Source organism: Hyperolius riggenbachi, chromosome 9 (assembly GCF_040937935.1).
Source record: "Hyperolius riggenbachi isolate aHypRig1 chromosome 9, aHypRig1.pri, whole genome shotgun sequence".
NCBI classification, from domain to species: Eukaryota; Metazoa; Chordata; class Amphibia; order Anura; family Hyperoliidae; genus Hyperolius; species Hyperolius riggenbachi.
Genome location: NC_090654.1, coordinates 49,255,724 through 49,268,521, shown reverse-complemented (window position 1 = coordinate 49,268,521; position 12,798 = coordinate 49,255,724). Strand labels below are relative to the sequence as shown.

General features: G+C 41.4%; 1 protein-coding gene across 1 annotated transcript in view; it reads right to left on the bottom strand.

Moving 5' to 3' along the window:
• Positions 1–81: 81 nt before the first annotated feature.
• The window catches only part of COL7A1 (collagen type VII alpha 1 chain), a 331,680-nt gene continuing 318,963 nt past the window's right edge, over positions 82–12,798 (bottom strand). The window contains exons 109-116 of the mRNA XM_068254821.1: positions 10,697–10,750; positions 10,367–10,429; positions 9,382–9,444; positions 8,317–8,433; positions 4,998–5,075; positions 2,758–2,811; positions 1,269–1,317; positions 82–287 (exon numbers count right to left, since the gene is read on the bottom strand). Coding sequence (XP_068110922.1) covers positions 82–287; positions 1,269–1,317; positions 2,758–2,811; positions 4,998–5,075; positions 8,317–8,433; positions 9,382–9,444; positions 10,367–10,429; positions 10,697–10,750 — 684 coding nt within the window. The remainder of the gene's footprint in view (positions 288–1,268; positions 1,318–2,757; positions 2,812–4,997; positions 5,076–8,316; positions 8,434–9,381; positions 9,445–10,366; positions 10,430–10,696; positions 10,751–12,798) is intronic.

Below are 12,798 nucleotides of genomic sequence, written 5' to 3'. Positions count from 1 at the left end.
ACGTTGCGTTGTTAGTTTGCTTTGCGACTTTAACGTCGCATCAAAACACAAAGTCCAACTGTGAAAGTAGCCTGAAGCTCCTTATAAGCCCCACAAGTAAAGGAATGTAGAAATCACACGTTTACGATCATTACAGTATGAAAATGTAAGGAGCCCCATATTCATTTCTGTCCAGAACCTCATTTTTACCTTAAACCGTCCCTGAGGGCAGCCAAATACTACAGACACACATATGCACACACTGTTTACCAATCCGATTTCAGGAAAAGACCACTGACCTCCACAAGCTGAAAGAAAAAGACAAACATGCAGTTGTCACCTGGTGAATGTTCCAAGCTGAAAGAAAGCTATGGCAGTTTTTAGTCTTTTCGTTTTAAAAATGACTGGGCCAACCCACCTATCCCCATGATGCCAGAATCTAGATTTCTACATGTCTAGGTAGTGAAATATTCAGAACACCAGCTGGTCATGTGTTGACATTAACACTTGACTTCCAGGCCCCAACCTCTAGTGCTGTGTACAACTGTGGGCTGCTCTGTAATGTCATAATATGACACCCATATGTATCATTATTATAAGACTAGTCTACCTAAGCTCATTTAAAAACGGGCTCTAGGTAGAGAAATTACCACCATCAGTTAGCGCCCACCCGCGCATGCGCAGAAGTTACTGAGCTGAATAACGGAAAAGACTGTAGCTTAATGGAGGAACGCGGGAGGACGGCGAGGGACGCATCCGTGCTTATGGGGCTGGAGGAAGCAGTAAGTAAGTAAAGTAAGTAAGTAAGTGAGTAAAAAAATGTTTAAACAGCTCGTCTCTGGTACACTTTAAAGGACAAATATTGCAAAAAATTGTAACATTTTAAATACATGCATATAAATGTACATTTATCCCAAAGTAAAATGCACTAAATTTTACTTTTTTGCTGTTCACTTATTCACTTATAGTTGGTAGAAGAGATCTGACAGGTTTTGTACTAGTCCATGTAATCTTGGAGGATTCTCAGTTATTTCTTTATTTTAAAAAGCACTTACTGAATGGCAGTTCCTCAGTCCAACTGTCAAAATAGTGTGGAGATGGACTAGAGAAAAAAAATCAGATCTGCCAGCTTTTTATTACCTACTATAAGTGACAGCAACATAGGAAAAAAAGTCATATATAGTGCATTTTACTCTGGGAAAAATATACATTTTATATGTATTGTTCTCACCCCTCCCCAAGAACAATAACTAAAGCATTATGTTCAATACATTGATGCTGGAACTCACCACAATGCTGGCTCATCTCCTGCCTGACATAATTCCGTATCTCCTCCTCCTGGAATAGAAAACAATGTATGAAACCCACCATTGCCATAAGCGCTGAATACCAGGCCCATCCAGCTATTAGGAAGTGCAGGTTTTAGCATTAAGCATAGAAGACCCTTGCCTAACGAGGACAATGAATGATACAACACCTGAGCCACATTCAGAAACATCACCAGAGTTGTGTATTTCTAATTCTAGACTGTAGAGATATGAATTTCCAGCTGTTAAATGAGATAGTATAATAAGTACATGTAAATGTAAAAAGGGCGCCGCGGTACAAAGGGGCCAGAGATAGTCGCTAGTAGAATATCAGTAAAATTACAGATATTCTACTAGTTCATTTCAATAGGAAAATATTGGTGATGGTAAATAGATTGGTAATGGTAAGTATTGGTACAATCTTTACTGATATTTTCCTATGACCTAACCTAACCTTACCCTCACATGAGCCCTCCCTTTCAATGCCTTACCCTATCTGATCCCCCATGGCGATGCCTAACCCTAATGACTCACCCACACACACACACACACACACACACACACACACACACTGTGATGCCTAACAATATGGACCCACCTAACAATACCTAACCCTAAGACCCCTCTGTCAATACCCTAAGATCCCCCTGGCGATAGCTAGCACTAAGGACTACCCCACCGGCACCTAACCTTAAACTGCCCCTCCCCCCCATGCCTAACATGGCTAGCCGCCCCTAAGTTACCCTAAGTTTCTGGGCAGGAACTACGTCATTGGGATTCCCTGGGATTGCCATCGGATCTCTATTTTTTGTCTCATACTGCCCCCTGGTGACAATTTACCATAAATACACATTACAGCAGTACTAATTAGAAGCTAGGAAATCTAACAAAGAAGAAATAAAAAAAAATGTTTTAAAATAAATTGGCAAGCCTCTAAATAAAAAGGGTTAAACAGATGTGCTGCAGTATATAGATGTTGCACATGGAAGAGTGGCTGCACATGGAATAGGAGGGGTGATGCTGCACATAAGGGGAGTCACAACACACTTAGCTTAGGGGCAGAAAAAGTATAAATCCGGCCTGAGATCGCAAAATAAAACGATTTTAACTCACCCGGGGCTTCCTCCAGCCCCATGAGCACTGATGCATCCCTCGACGTCCTCCCGAGTGCCCCTGTTAGGCCACAACCAGCCCCGGTAATCTGGCTCAGTCCTGCCAGTTGGTTCTTCGGTGCATGTAAAACTGTAATTTCAGGTTTACTTTATGCCTAAAGGGACTGTATACCATCGGAATGGAACCAAACTAGATTAGGTAACTTCTAAATAATAAACCAGATGTGCTGAACACAGGTGGGTGCTTATACATGATACAGGAGCATACATAAATGACAGCTATGGCTGTGCCCATTACACAAGAGTTCTATAAATATCTTATTTGAAGAAGACAATGTGGCATATAATGAGTAACTCACAGTCATTCCCGGAGACCCTTTCTCTCCTTTACCTCCATCCGGTCCTAAAAGCCCCTACAAATATTGAAAACAAAGAAAAAAAAAGGTATTATTACAATAAGAATAAGGCAGAAAGCTAATACAAAGGTATAACTGACTGCTATCGTTTTGGATCACATCTTTTTTGCCTCTCGCAACAGCGCCGCGATTAATATGTAAATCCTGATGCTGTTTTCCCACAACTGTTATTTGTTTTTTCCTCAAATCATAATCGCCGGCCTGCACGATTCTTGGTGCATTTGCTCTTGTACCAGACGGATATCGGCGCAATCGTGGGCAGTAGGAACAGAAGGAAGTATCGGTACATTGCAGCACTATTTTGTATGCAATTGCGTTTCCTATTGTAGAAGGGCTCTAAGACAAGATGGGTCTTTCAACTATACGGCACTCTGATTAGAAAAATTTGGTTTGTGTCCAACATGTTTTTTTTTCTCATGGCAATGTTTTTCAGCTGAGCAATTACTTACTGGTAATTACATTTGCTTACCAAAAACAGATTGGGCCTGATCCAATTATTTGTTGTCTCCTAAGTTTGCTAGGTAATATTTTCACATCTTATCAGTAAAATGGCTATTAAGCCACCAGAAGGGGAAGAAAATACTCAGAATAATTTTGATGGTACTTTTCCATCTACGGTGCTTGTTGCTACTTTTTCAGTTGCAGAATGCTGAAAAGTTATTTTAAACAAAAATATAAAAAGGTATCTAAGAGAAAACTTAGGAGAAAAAGTGACTTGGATCGAGCCCATAGAGTCTTCCCGCCATTCAATGCGCTGATGAAAGTGGTATTAGAAAATCCAAGCATCTGTTTAACATGCAGACAAAGTATGGGAGAATGACACAGAAAACCATAAGTGAAAAACGCATCTGATGATGTTTATACCATGTCTTTTGCCTGCTATGTAGTCAAAAACAGCTTACAGGAGGTTAAACCACACAAACAGCTACCACCCGATATTTATGAGCATCCAGCCTAAGGGCCAGTTCACACTGATGTCTGAGGAGGCCTGTCGCTTCTGTTCTTTTACACACTTTCAAACGCCATGTCATTTAGTCAAGATGTTTGTAAGTGGTTAAAAGCGTTTGTTAAAGCGTTCACATTTGAAAGCTTTTTATGGCGATTTAATGGCCCAGAGGATTATGGTCCATTTTCTCTCCTCTCTGCCTTGAGAATTGTGGTCCACTTCCTGTGAGCCGCACACCTCCAGGACGCCATGAAAAGACAACCAGAGCATTTGTTAGCTTTGGAAGGCAACTGCCAGCAGCTTCTAATGTCGATTGGTGAATGCTGACAATTACAGAAGCCCAGGCTCGGATTTACCTCACAGGAGCCTATAGGCACAGATGTTCTGGCAACTTAGACTTCACCCTCCATGAACCTACAAACTCCCACCAAACTGCACCACAGGTGGGCTGGCCGGCCCAGCTGTCCTTTTGGGGCTAATTGGACCATGCCTTTGAGGGACTGTTTCCACTATAGCGTTGCGGAATCGCCGGCGAATCACCGCAGGAAAATCGCATGCGGGTGCGATTCCGCATGCGTTTTTTGCCGCGATTTCGCATTAGGTTAGGGTGATGCGATTTTAACCATGTCACTGCCTGTGTGAATTAACATGGGTACCTATGCGAAATCGCATGCGAAATCGTGGCAAAAAACGCATGGGGAAAACGCATGCGATTTCCCTATTAAATACATTGCGTGCGATTCGCCTGCATTCCACACGCAGGCGAATTCTGAGGGCCCTACCCTGCAGATTTTTTCTGCACAGAAAAACGTGCAGGAAAACGCACAAGTGGAAACAGTCCCATCCACTTGTACTGGCTGTGCGAATCCGCATGCGGGCAACGCATGCGGATTCGCGATAGTGGAAACGGGCCCTTAAGGGTTTTTCGCCTTCCTCTGGATCAACAGGGATATATGAGGGAGCAGGCTGGAGTTGTACTTTGTTCTCTGGTTGAACTCGATGGACGTATATCTTTTTTCAACCCAAATAACAATGTAACTAAGTAAGTGAGTAACCTCTCATTTACATTTTATAAATAGCAATTTTTGACCTAAGCATTGCAAAGTTGAACTCAGCTCTTAATCTGAAATATGTTACTTTATAATTAGTGCAGATTTGAGAAACAGGGTTTATAAATTTGGGTGAAAAAAAATATGAGAAAAAAAGTCACAAGAAGAGATATTGATTAAAGTCATACCTGATCACCTCTTTCTCCCGGGATTCCTGGGATTCCACGCGGTCCAACAGTCGCCTCTCCAGGAGGACCTCTGTCTCCCTGAGAAGTAGGGTCACACAGGCTAGTTAAAATACATGTATTGAGAACACTTCTGCAAAACTTCATAAACCAACTACTAAGGTTGAAACAGGATAGCTTACACATTGCATGGTCTATTCTGTTTCTTTCACACCTTAAAATTTACAAATAATGAAGTAAACACAGATTTGTGGAAAAGTTTTTATGTAGCATAACTCTACTTCTCATGCCAATACTCAACCATTTCCGAGATACAGTGGCATAATGATTTGGGATGAAATTTATATACGCTCTCTGCTTCAGATTTCAAATAAACAACTTAAGATTAATGTGAGCTTCATACAGAAGCATCTCCCGGCTACAGTCAAGTGGCATGTCGGTTCCCTTGGAGAAGGGATGAAGACAAGAAGAGAAGAAGGAAGATAAAAAAGTGCTTGGGGGTTAATGTCTTTTAAGAACATGCCAGGTCTTTTAATGACTCCAGTAAAGGGAGAGGGGACTTGTACACATGCTAAATTCCTGGCCAAGACAACCCTGGATGGCCACTCCAGCCCCAAGTTTGGTCTAGCATGTGTATATAGCTTCAGTAAAACCTCCTCAAATGTGTTAAGATAAAGCTGTGAATGTTGGATTTAACAACGATTACTTAGACTGCAGTATAGTAAAGCAACCACACTGTGGGTAATGTGCAGTGATGATCTCTATGGTATTATTATTTCCTGTACTCATTCTGTGCTCCTTTCTGTAAGCTGCCCCCTCCTTTAACATCTTCAAGAAGGCCCTCAAAACTCACCTTTTCACTCTGGCCTACCACCCCTCACAAGTGCTCTAAACCCGCAGCAGAACTCTGGTCCCGTACCTTTCGTGTCCCTACCTCTCCCTCTAGATTGTAAGACTTTGGGCAGGGTCCTCCTCCTTTTGTGTCCTACCTAATCATGCACCTCCATTACTGTGCACCCATGCGATGCATCTGAGTGAACCTAACTTTCCTAATCTCCATGCTCCCATCCAGTGACTGACTAAGCATTACCTTGTACTCATACTGTGCTGCCTGATCTGGTTTTCTAGTATTCCTGTATTGTCGTATTGCTGTATGTCACCCCTAAATATTGTCTGTAACCTAAACTAATGTCCAGCGCTGCGTAATATGTTGGCGTTTTATAAATACAACAAACAAAATAAATAAATAAATAATTACCTAATGGTGGTGTATGATTTGTCTCTGCACGTTTTCTTCAGTAAAGAGTTCTAACTTGTTATACTGGGTGCCTATCTGCATCTACTGAACACTCTGCTCCATCAATGAATAGCACTGCACTGGTTAGGTCTCTGCTTATCTTATCCTCCCTGTATCTGGGCAACTGGAGCTGATCTAAGTAAAAATCACTTCTGCCAAGCTCAACTGTGTTCATTATATGGGAGAACAAATGCATGCAAAGTGAACTTCAGTAAGTGTTCCAGGTGCTGCAGTATGGTATTTGAAATGGAACTTGACAAGGAGTAAATAACCACAGCAGCATCCCATTTTCTTGTTGCTCTGTAAAAGTTATGTTTAGTTATGAAACTAGTGGGGAAATCAGCCACACGTGCCAAACCGCTTGAGCAATCTTAAAGAGAAACTCCGACCAAGAATTGAACTTTATCACAATCAGTAGCTGATACCCCCTTTTACATGAGAAATCTATTCCTTTTCACAAACATACCACCAGGGGGCACTGTATGGCTGATATTGTGGTGAAACCCCTCCCAAAAAGAAATTCTGAGTACATACTCTTGGCAGTTTCCTGTTTGTTAACCTTGCTGCATTGTGGGAAATAGCTGTTTACAGCTGTTTCCAACTGCCAAAAAAGCATGCAGCAGCTACATCACCTGCCCACAGTGAAAATGTCACCATGTAATAAATGTCAGAATGTAAATCAAGGCTTGAAAAGATTTTACAATGGGCAAACACTGACTAAATCATTTATACATAATTATTGTAAAAATTAAGCACATTTTTATTACATTATTTTCACTGGAGTTCTTCTTTAAGGGCAATGTTACAAACAACTGTTGCGACTGATGCAGCTTCAACAGAATTTGAATGGTAGATTAGCTGGGCACCCAAACTACATAGATCCAACTTTTGACATCTTTACACGTGCCCTCAAAACTCACTTTTTCCGCCAAGCATACGCTCTACCTTATGTAAGATCAACTTTTGACCTCTGGCCAAGTTGTACTCCTACTAGATAACCTAAAACACACTGCCTCTAAGCATTAATATTGTGTGCTATCCCACCTCTTGATCCCCCCCCCCCTCCCCTTCCATTGTAAGCTTGCAAGGACGGCGCTTTCTCGCCCTTTTGTGTCTTGGATTTTGTTACACATTTATTCATATTAATTTTGTCACTGTAATGACCAGTTCTGCATTTTATACCAACTCTGTATTTCATATATTGGTCTGTATTATGTTGTATTATGTTGTTTGTTACTTTGTACAGCGCCACAGAATATGTTGGTGCTTTGTAAATCAATAGTAATACATTTTGGTAATCTGTCTAAAACATTGATCAAACAGAAGACTGTGTAGTTGGCTGGCCAGCTTAGCAAGCCAAAACAATCTTCCCTTTCAGGGCTCAATTCCTGAGAGACTCCATTCTGACGTTCATGAGATGCAACGTGCCAACATTTACTTTTGGTCAGCCCATAAAAAAGGCATCTCCTAGTCCTAACCAAAACTAAGTGTAGGCCATTTGTGTTGTTTGATCTCAGCTACTAGTGTCTAGGTGTTGGTGTTTTAATTGGTAGATTACCCTTGATCTCATTTTAAATGCCAATATTCCAAAGCTATGCAATTAGATTCTGTCAGCCTCAGGGATATGACCATGTGTCATGGGGAGTCCCATTAAGGTGAGAGGTCCATCAACCCTCCCATAATTCATCCAGTGATGCAAACTTCCAAACAGGACTCTTTCAGAATAAATATTCGATTTACACTTATTGAATATGCATGCGGTAATACAGCATAATAACCAGTACTGGAAGTTTGCACCACAGTACTCCAAAACTAAGCCCAAAAACCTCAGGAAAGGACCTGTGAATGCTGGAAGCCTTTTCATTCCATAATGGGCCAATCCATATAGTAAAGAAATAGTGAAAGTAGAAAGAGCCAAAGCATGTTATGATTATGATTTCCTCTTTCTAATTTCGTAACCTTGAATTGTAAAAAACGTTTTATGTAATGTATCCTCGTTATTGAGTATCATTGTGACAGTCTCACCTTTTGTCCTTGAAGACCTTCAGGGCCTTTTGGACCAGGCGGCCCTGGAGAACCCGGAGGACCTGGAGTCCCATCAATTCCCCTTGTGCCAGGTGGACCAATTGGCCCTACAGTACCCTAGAAAGGGGATAAATGTATTATTTCAGCAAAACACCTCGCACATAGATCAGGAGATTGACTTTATTGTCAAGTAGATTGGAAACAAGAAGGAACAAGCGGAGAGGAGGAGCGCATTTAGGCTGGTGGGAACGGCACATAAATCTGGCAGCAACATTCATTATAGCTTTTAAAGATGAGTCCAGTTAGTTGAGCACCAGAGAAGAAGCTTTTGCAGCAGTCGAGGTGTAAGATTATGAGGGAATGCTTAAACAGAGCTTAATGTGGGCTCATCAAATAAAAAAAAAATAATTATGCTACCTGATCCAGGGGGCTGTGCAGATCAGTGCCGCACTCCGCCACACTGGCCCACTTTCACTTTTATGACCTCTGGGTCACAACGCTGCAAGGAGAGACTGTGTCTGTGTGTCTCTCATCCAGCGTGTAGGGAGGCGGGGGAGCGGCAGGGGGCATGGCCAGGGAGAGAGAGCTGCCCAATTGCAGCACTGGAAACCCTACAGGAATGCCCCTAGCAGATTAGATTGTAGTACAACCCTCACTGATAACGAATTACACCCATAAAATGTTTTCCTGCAGAGAACAACGTTTGAATATAGGGAATAGATAAAGAAAGGTCATTAGTTCATGTATTTTAATTCTGGGACACTTAACAGACTGCCATTGAGCAGAGACAATAAAACATTAAATCTACTTTGTAAATGTTCTATTGTAAATGTTGTATCGTATCTAAAGAAATACATTTTTAGGAGTAGGAGTAGAGATACAATTGTTTATCTCATCAAGTTTTTTTCACCTCAAACCTTAGAACTACTAGTTTGGTCTCCTGAGTTAGGAAGGGACGTATGTTAGAAATGTTGCATTAGCGGAACAAGACTTGTTTCTGAAGACTAAAGCAGAGTCCAGAGTCTGGGGTGACACCATAGCAGAATGTCTGGCATTTATACTCACCCTATCGCCTTTCTCTCCTTGATCACCTTTACTACCCGGCAATCCTTCCATGCCTCTGTCACCCTAAAAGGAAAGGACACAAGCAAATAAGAAACATTTAAAGCTTACATAATGGGAATTCTAAATATGTGAACATGATCTTTGCCATCGAAGTACATCAATTGTTAGAAAAACAGGGAAGAATAAGAAAAAACGGAACAAATTAATTTCTTAGTTTTCAGCTATTATAGTTTTTAAATAAAATGCACTACAATAGATAAAACCCACACATTTTATTTGCTCACTTGTCCCAGTTATTATAACGTTTACAGTAAATGATTGTCCTAGTACAATGTATAGCGACAATATTTTATTTGGAAATAAAAGAACTGAGTCCCTAAGGTACTATTCATGTATTTTTTTATGCTGTATTTTAAATAAGTGTCTTATTTTGATAATAATGGGGGGGGGGGGGGGGGGGGGGGTAAAGGGTTAATATATAAATGGAGATTTTATTTATTTTTATAAGTCATATGTATCTATGCTTGTATTCTTCTTTTTTGTCCACTAAATGCCACCACACTTTCCTGTGTACTGAATAGTACACCGGAAGTAATGCGTTTTGGTGTGTTCTGGTGTGTTTAATTGCACTTTGATCACTGGCATCTCGCTAATACTGTTGATTATTCGTTACAGGCAGTTTGATCAGCTTTGGGAGCACATATTCCCGTCCACCATTCTGTATTCTGCCCTGGGTGGTGTAGCGGCTGGGAGCGGGTGCACGCACTGGCGCAGCATGTAAGCTGATGATACGTGTATCTACGCTCCTGGTTTTTAAGTGGAGTCCAGAGGGGCATAGATACATGTTGCAGCAGTGGGGAAGGAGTTACTCTGTTTATATTGTCCAGAACACCTATAAAGAGTATGTTTGAATTTATTACATATAAATGCAACCTTTAATTATGTACAAAAAAAATTGCATCATGCAGCATTCACTTGTTTCTACCTTAGCACCGACAAGTCCTTCTTTGCCAGGTAAACCAGAATGCCCGGGGATTCCATTTTCCCCCTGTAGATAAAAGATGCTTATGAGATATCATAATATAGACTGATATAATTAGCAGACAAATTCATCTCCTGGTCATCATTTGTAATTTTTTTTTTATTAATTGTAAGGTGCTAAAACAAGTTAGAGAAATACAATTTATATTTACAGTATGCACCACACATAATATAGTTATTACTGTGAAAAACATGACAGTTTTTTATTTGTTTTTGTTTTTTTTGTTCCTGAATCATGGGTTTTAAGTTGAGCGCTGAAAACGTCGCTACGTACCGCATCTCCTTTTTTTCCAGGAATCCCGTTGCGGCCCACCATGCCCGTGTCTCCCTGGAGAAAAAAAAATGTTTAGTAAAAATCTTCAACAAAAAAAAGAAACACATATTATAACTGGGCCCACCAATACATCATTTCTACCATTCAAAAACATTCAAACACTGAAGTGACGAAACTTTCAACTGCAACATAACTAAGGATCTCTTTGTCATCAGTAGTACGGCTGATCGGAAAATATCAGCGGAATAGCAATGTCTGAGTCCTTACTTCAGCGGTAATTGGTTGCAGAAATCGGAATTTTGCTGAATTGCTGCAAACCGAAAATTTGAGATCAATCACAGAACTCAGAAGTATTAAACTAATCAGTGAATGCCAGGGTTTTTTTTTTAGCAGAAATCGGATTACCGTGTATCCTTGTACGCGTTCATGTCAGCAAACACGTCCTGCGCAGGTGCAGTAAGCTTGCCACGGGGCAGGACGGGTGCGGGGGGCTGGTAGAAGCCCCAGGTAAGTGAAACTTTTTCTATGCCACAGTTAAAGAGAGTCTGAAGCGAGAATAAATCTCGCTTCAGACCTCAGAGTTAGCAGGGGTATGTGTGCCCCTGCTAAACCGCCGCTATCCCACGGCTTAAAGGGGGTCCCTGATCCCCCAAATCCCCTCCGTAATGCGGGGGAGCGCTTCCTGGTTGGGGCAGGGCTAACCGCCGCAGCCCTGCCCCACGTGCGTCTGTCAGCGCGTATCTCCGCCTCTCCCCCGCCCCTCTCAGTCTTCCTTCACTGAGAGGGGCAGGGGAGAGGCAGCGATGCGCCGCTGACAGACGCGACTGGAGGCAGGGCTGCAGCCGTTAGCCCTGCCTCCAGGAGCGACCAAGTCTGCGACCAAGTGTCGCAGTGGGGGGTTTGGGGGTCATAGTCTCTTTAAGGTTCCCTTTAATCTTCAGATTTTAGGCCAATCACTGGACTCAGAAATAATCAGTAGTATTGGACTGATCAGATAATGCGGTAGTTTACAGTGAAAATCTGAATAACGCAATTTGGTCTAAAATTACCACAGTATTCCAAGTGGTAAACGTTTGCATTTTCTCTGATTGGTCCAATACTTCCGACTAGAGAATATAACTGCTGGCATAAGTGACTACTCTTCACTCATCAAGTCCAGGCCCATGTCTCTGTTTTCAAAACAAAATGGACCCCAAACCAGTATAGCTGCACTCAAAAAGAGAATTTTTATTGCACTAATAAGCTACAAATTGTGATTAAATAGAGCAAAAAACCCCAAAACAATTAAGGGTAAAATTCCATGTGCCTTAAATTGAGCAATAAAGAAACACCATACATCACAGTCACACTTGCCCCCAACATGAATCAAATAGTCCCTTCATAGGAATAAGGTGCTGAGCTAGTGATCACTAGATTCAAAAAAATTTACTGGCCAGAAAAAAACAGTAGTGCAGTATTCAGTCCAGAGACTCAAAAGTCCATGTACATGTGACCTCTTGCAAAAAATGATCCTTAGCTTCCTAAATATGCTATGGAGCACAAGATCCATGAATAGCAAGTCCCATCAGCCATTTATTATGGATTTAACTGCTGTTAGTTTCATACAATGCTCATTAAAAATAGAAAAAAGGCATACGACCTGTTTTGCGATGCAACCTCTCAAGCAACTCTACCACGTGCAATCCAGCAATTCAGTGCCATGCACCTTCAGTGTATAGTTCCTTTCCTGACTGTAGCGCTGGTTGCGGAAGTATAAACAATGGATGACCGCCTTGTAATGCTCTATTTAATCACAATTTGTAGCTTATTAGTGCAATAAAAATTCTCTTTTTGAGTGCAGCTGTACTGGTTTGAGGTCCATTTTGTTTTGATATGTTTTTTTTTACCAGTGCTAGCATCTGGGAGGCGTGTTTGGCGCTTTGAGTCCGCCAGGAGAAAAGCGCGATATAAATGTTATTTGTCTTGTCTTGTCTTGTCTTGTTTATTGAAATTTGGAGCAATTATTCATTTTTTCTTTGTCCATGTCTCTGTTTTACCTTCTCCTCCTCCACCAGGACTCCTGCGGCCATTTTCCGCTGTCCCATAGTAATCACTATAGGACT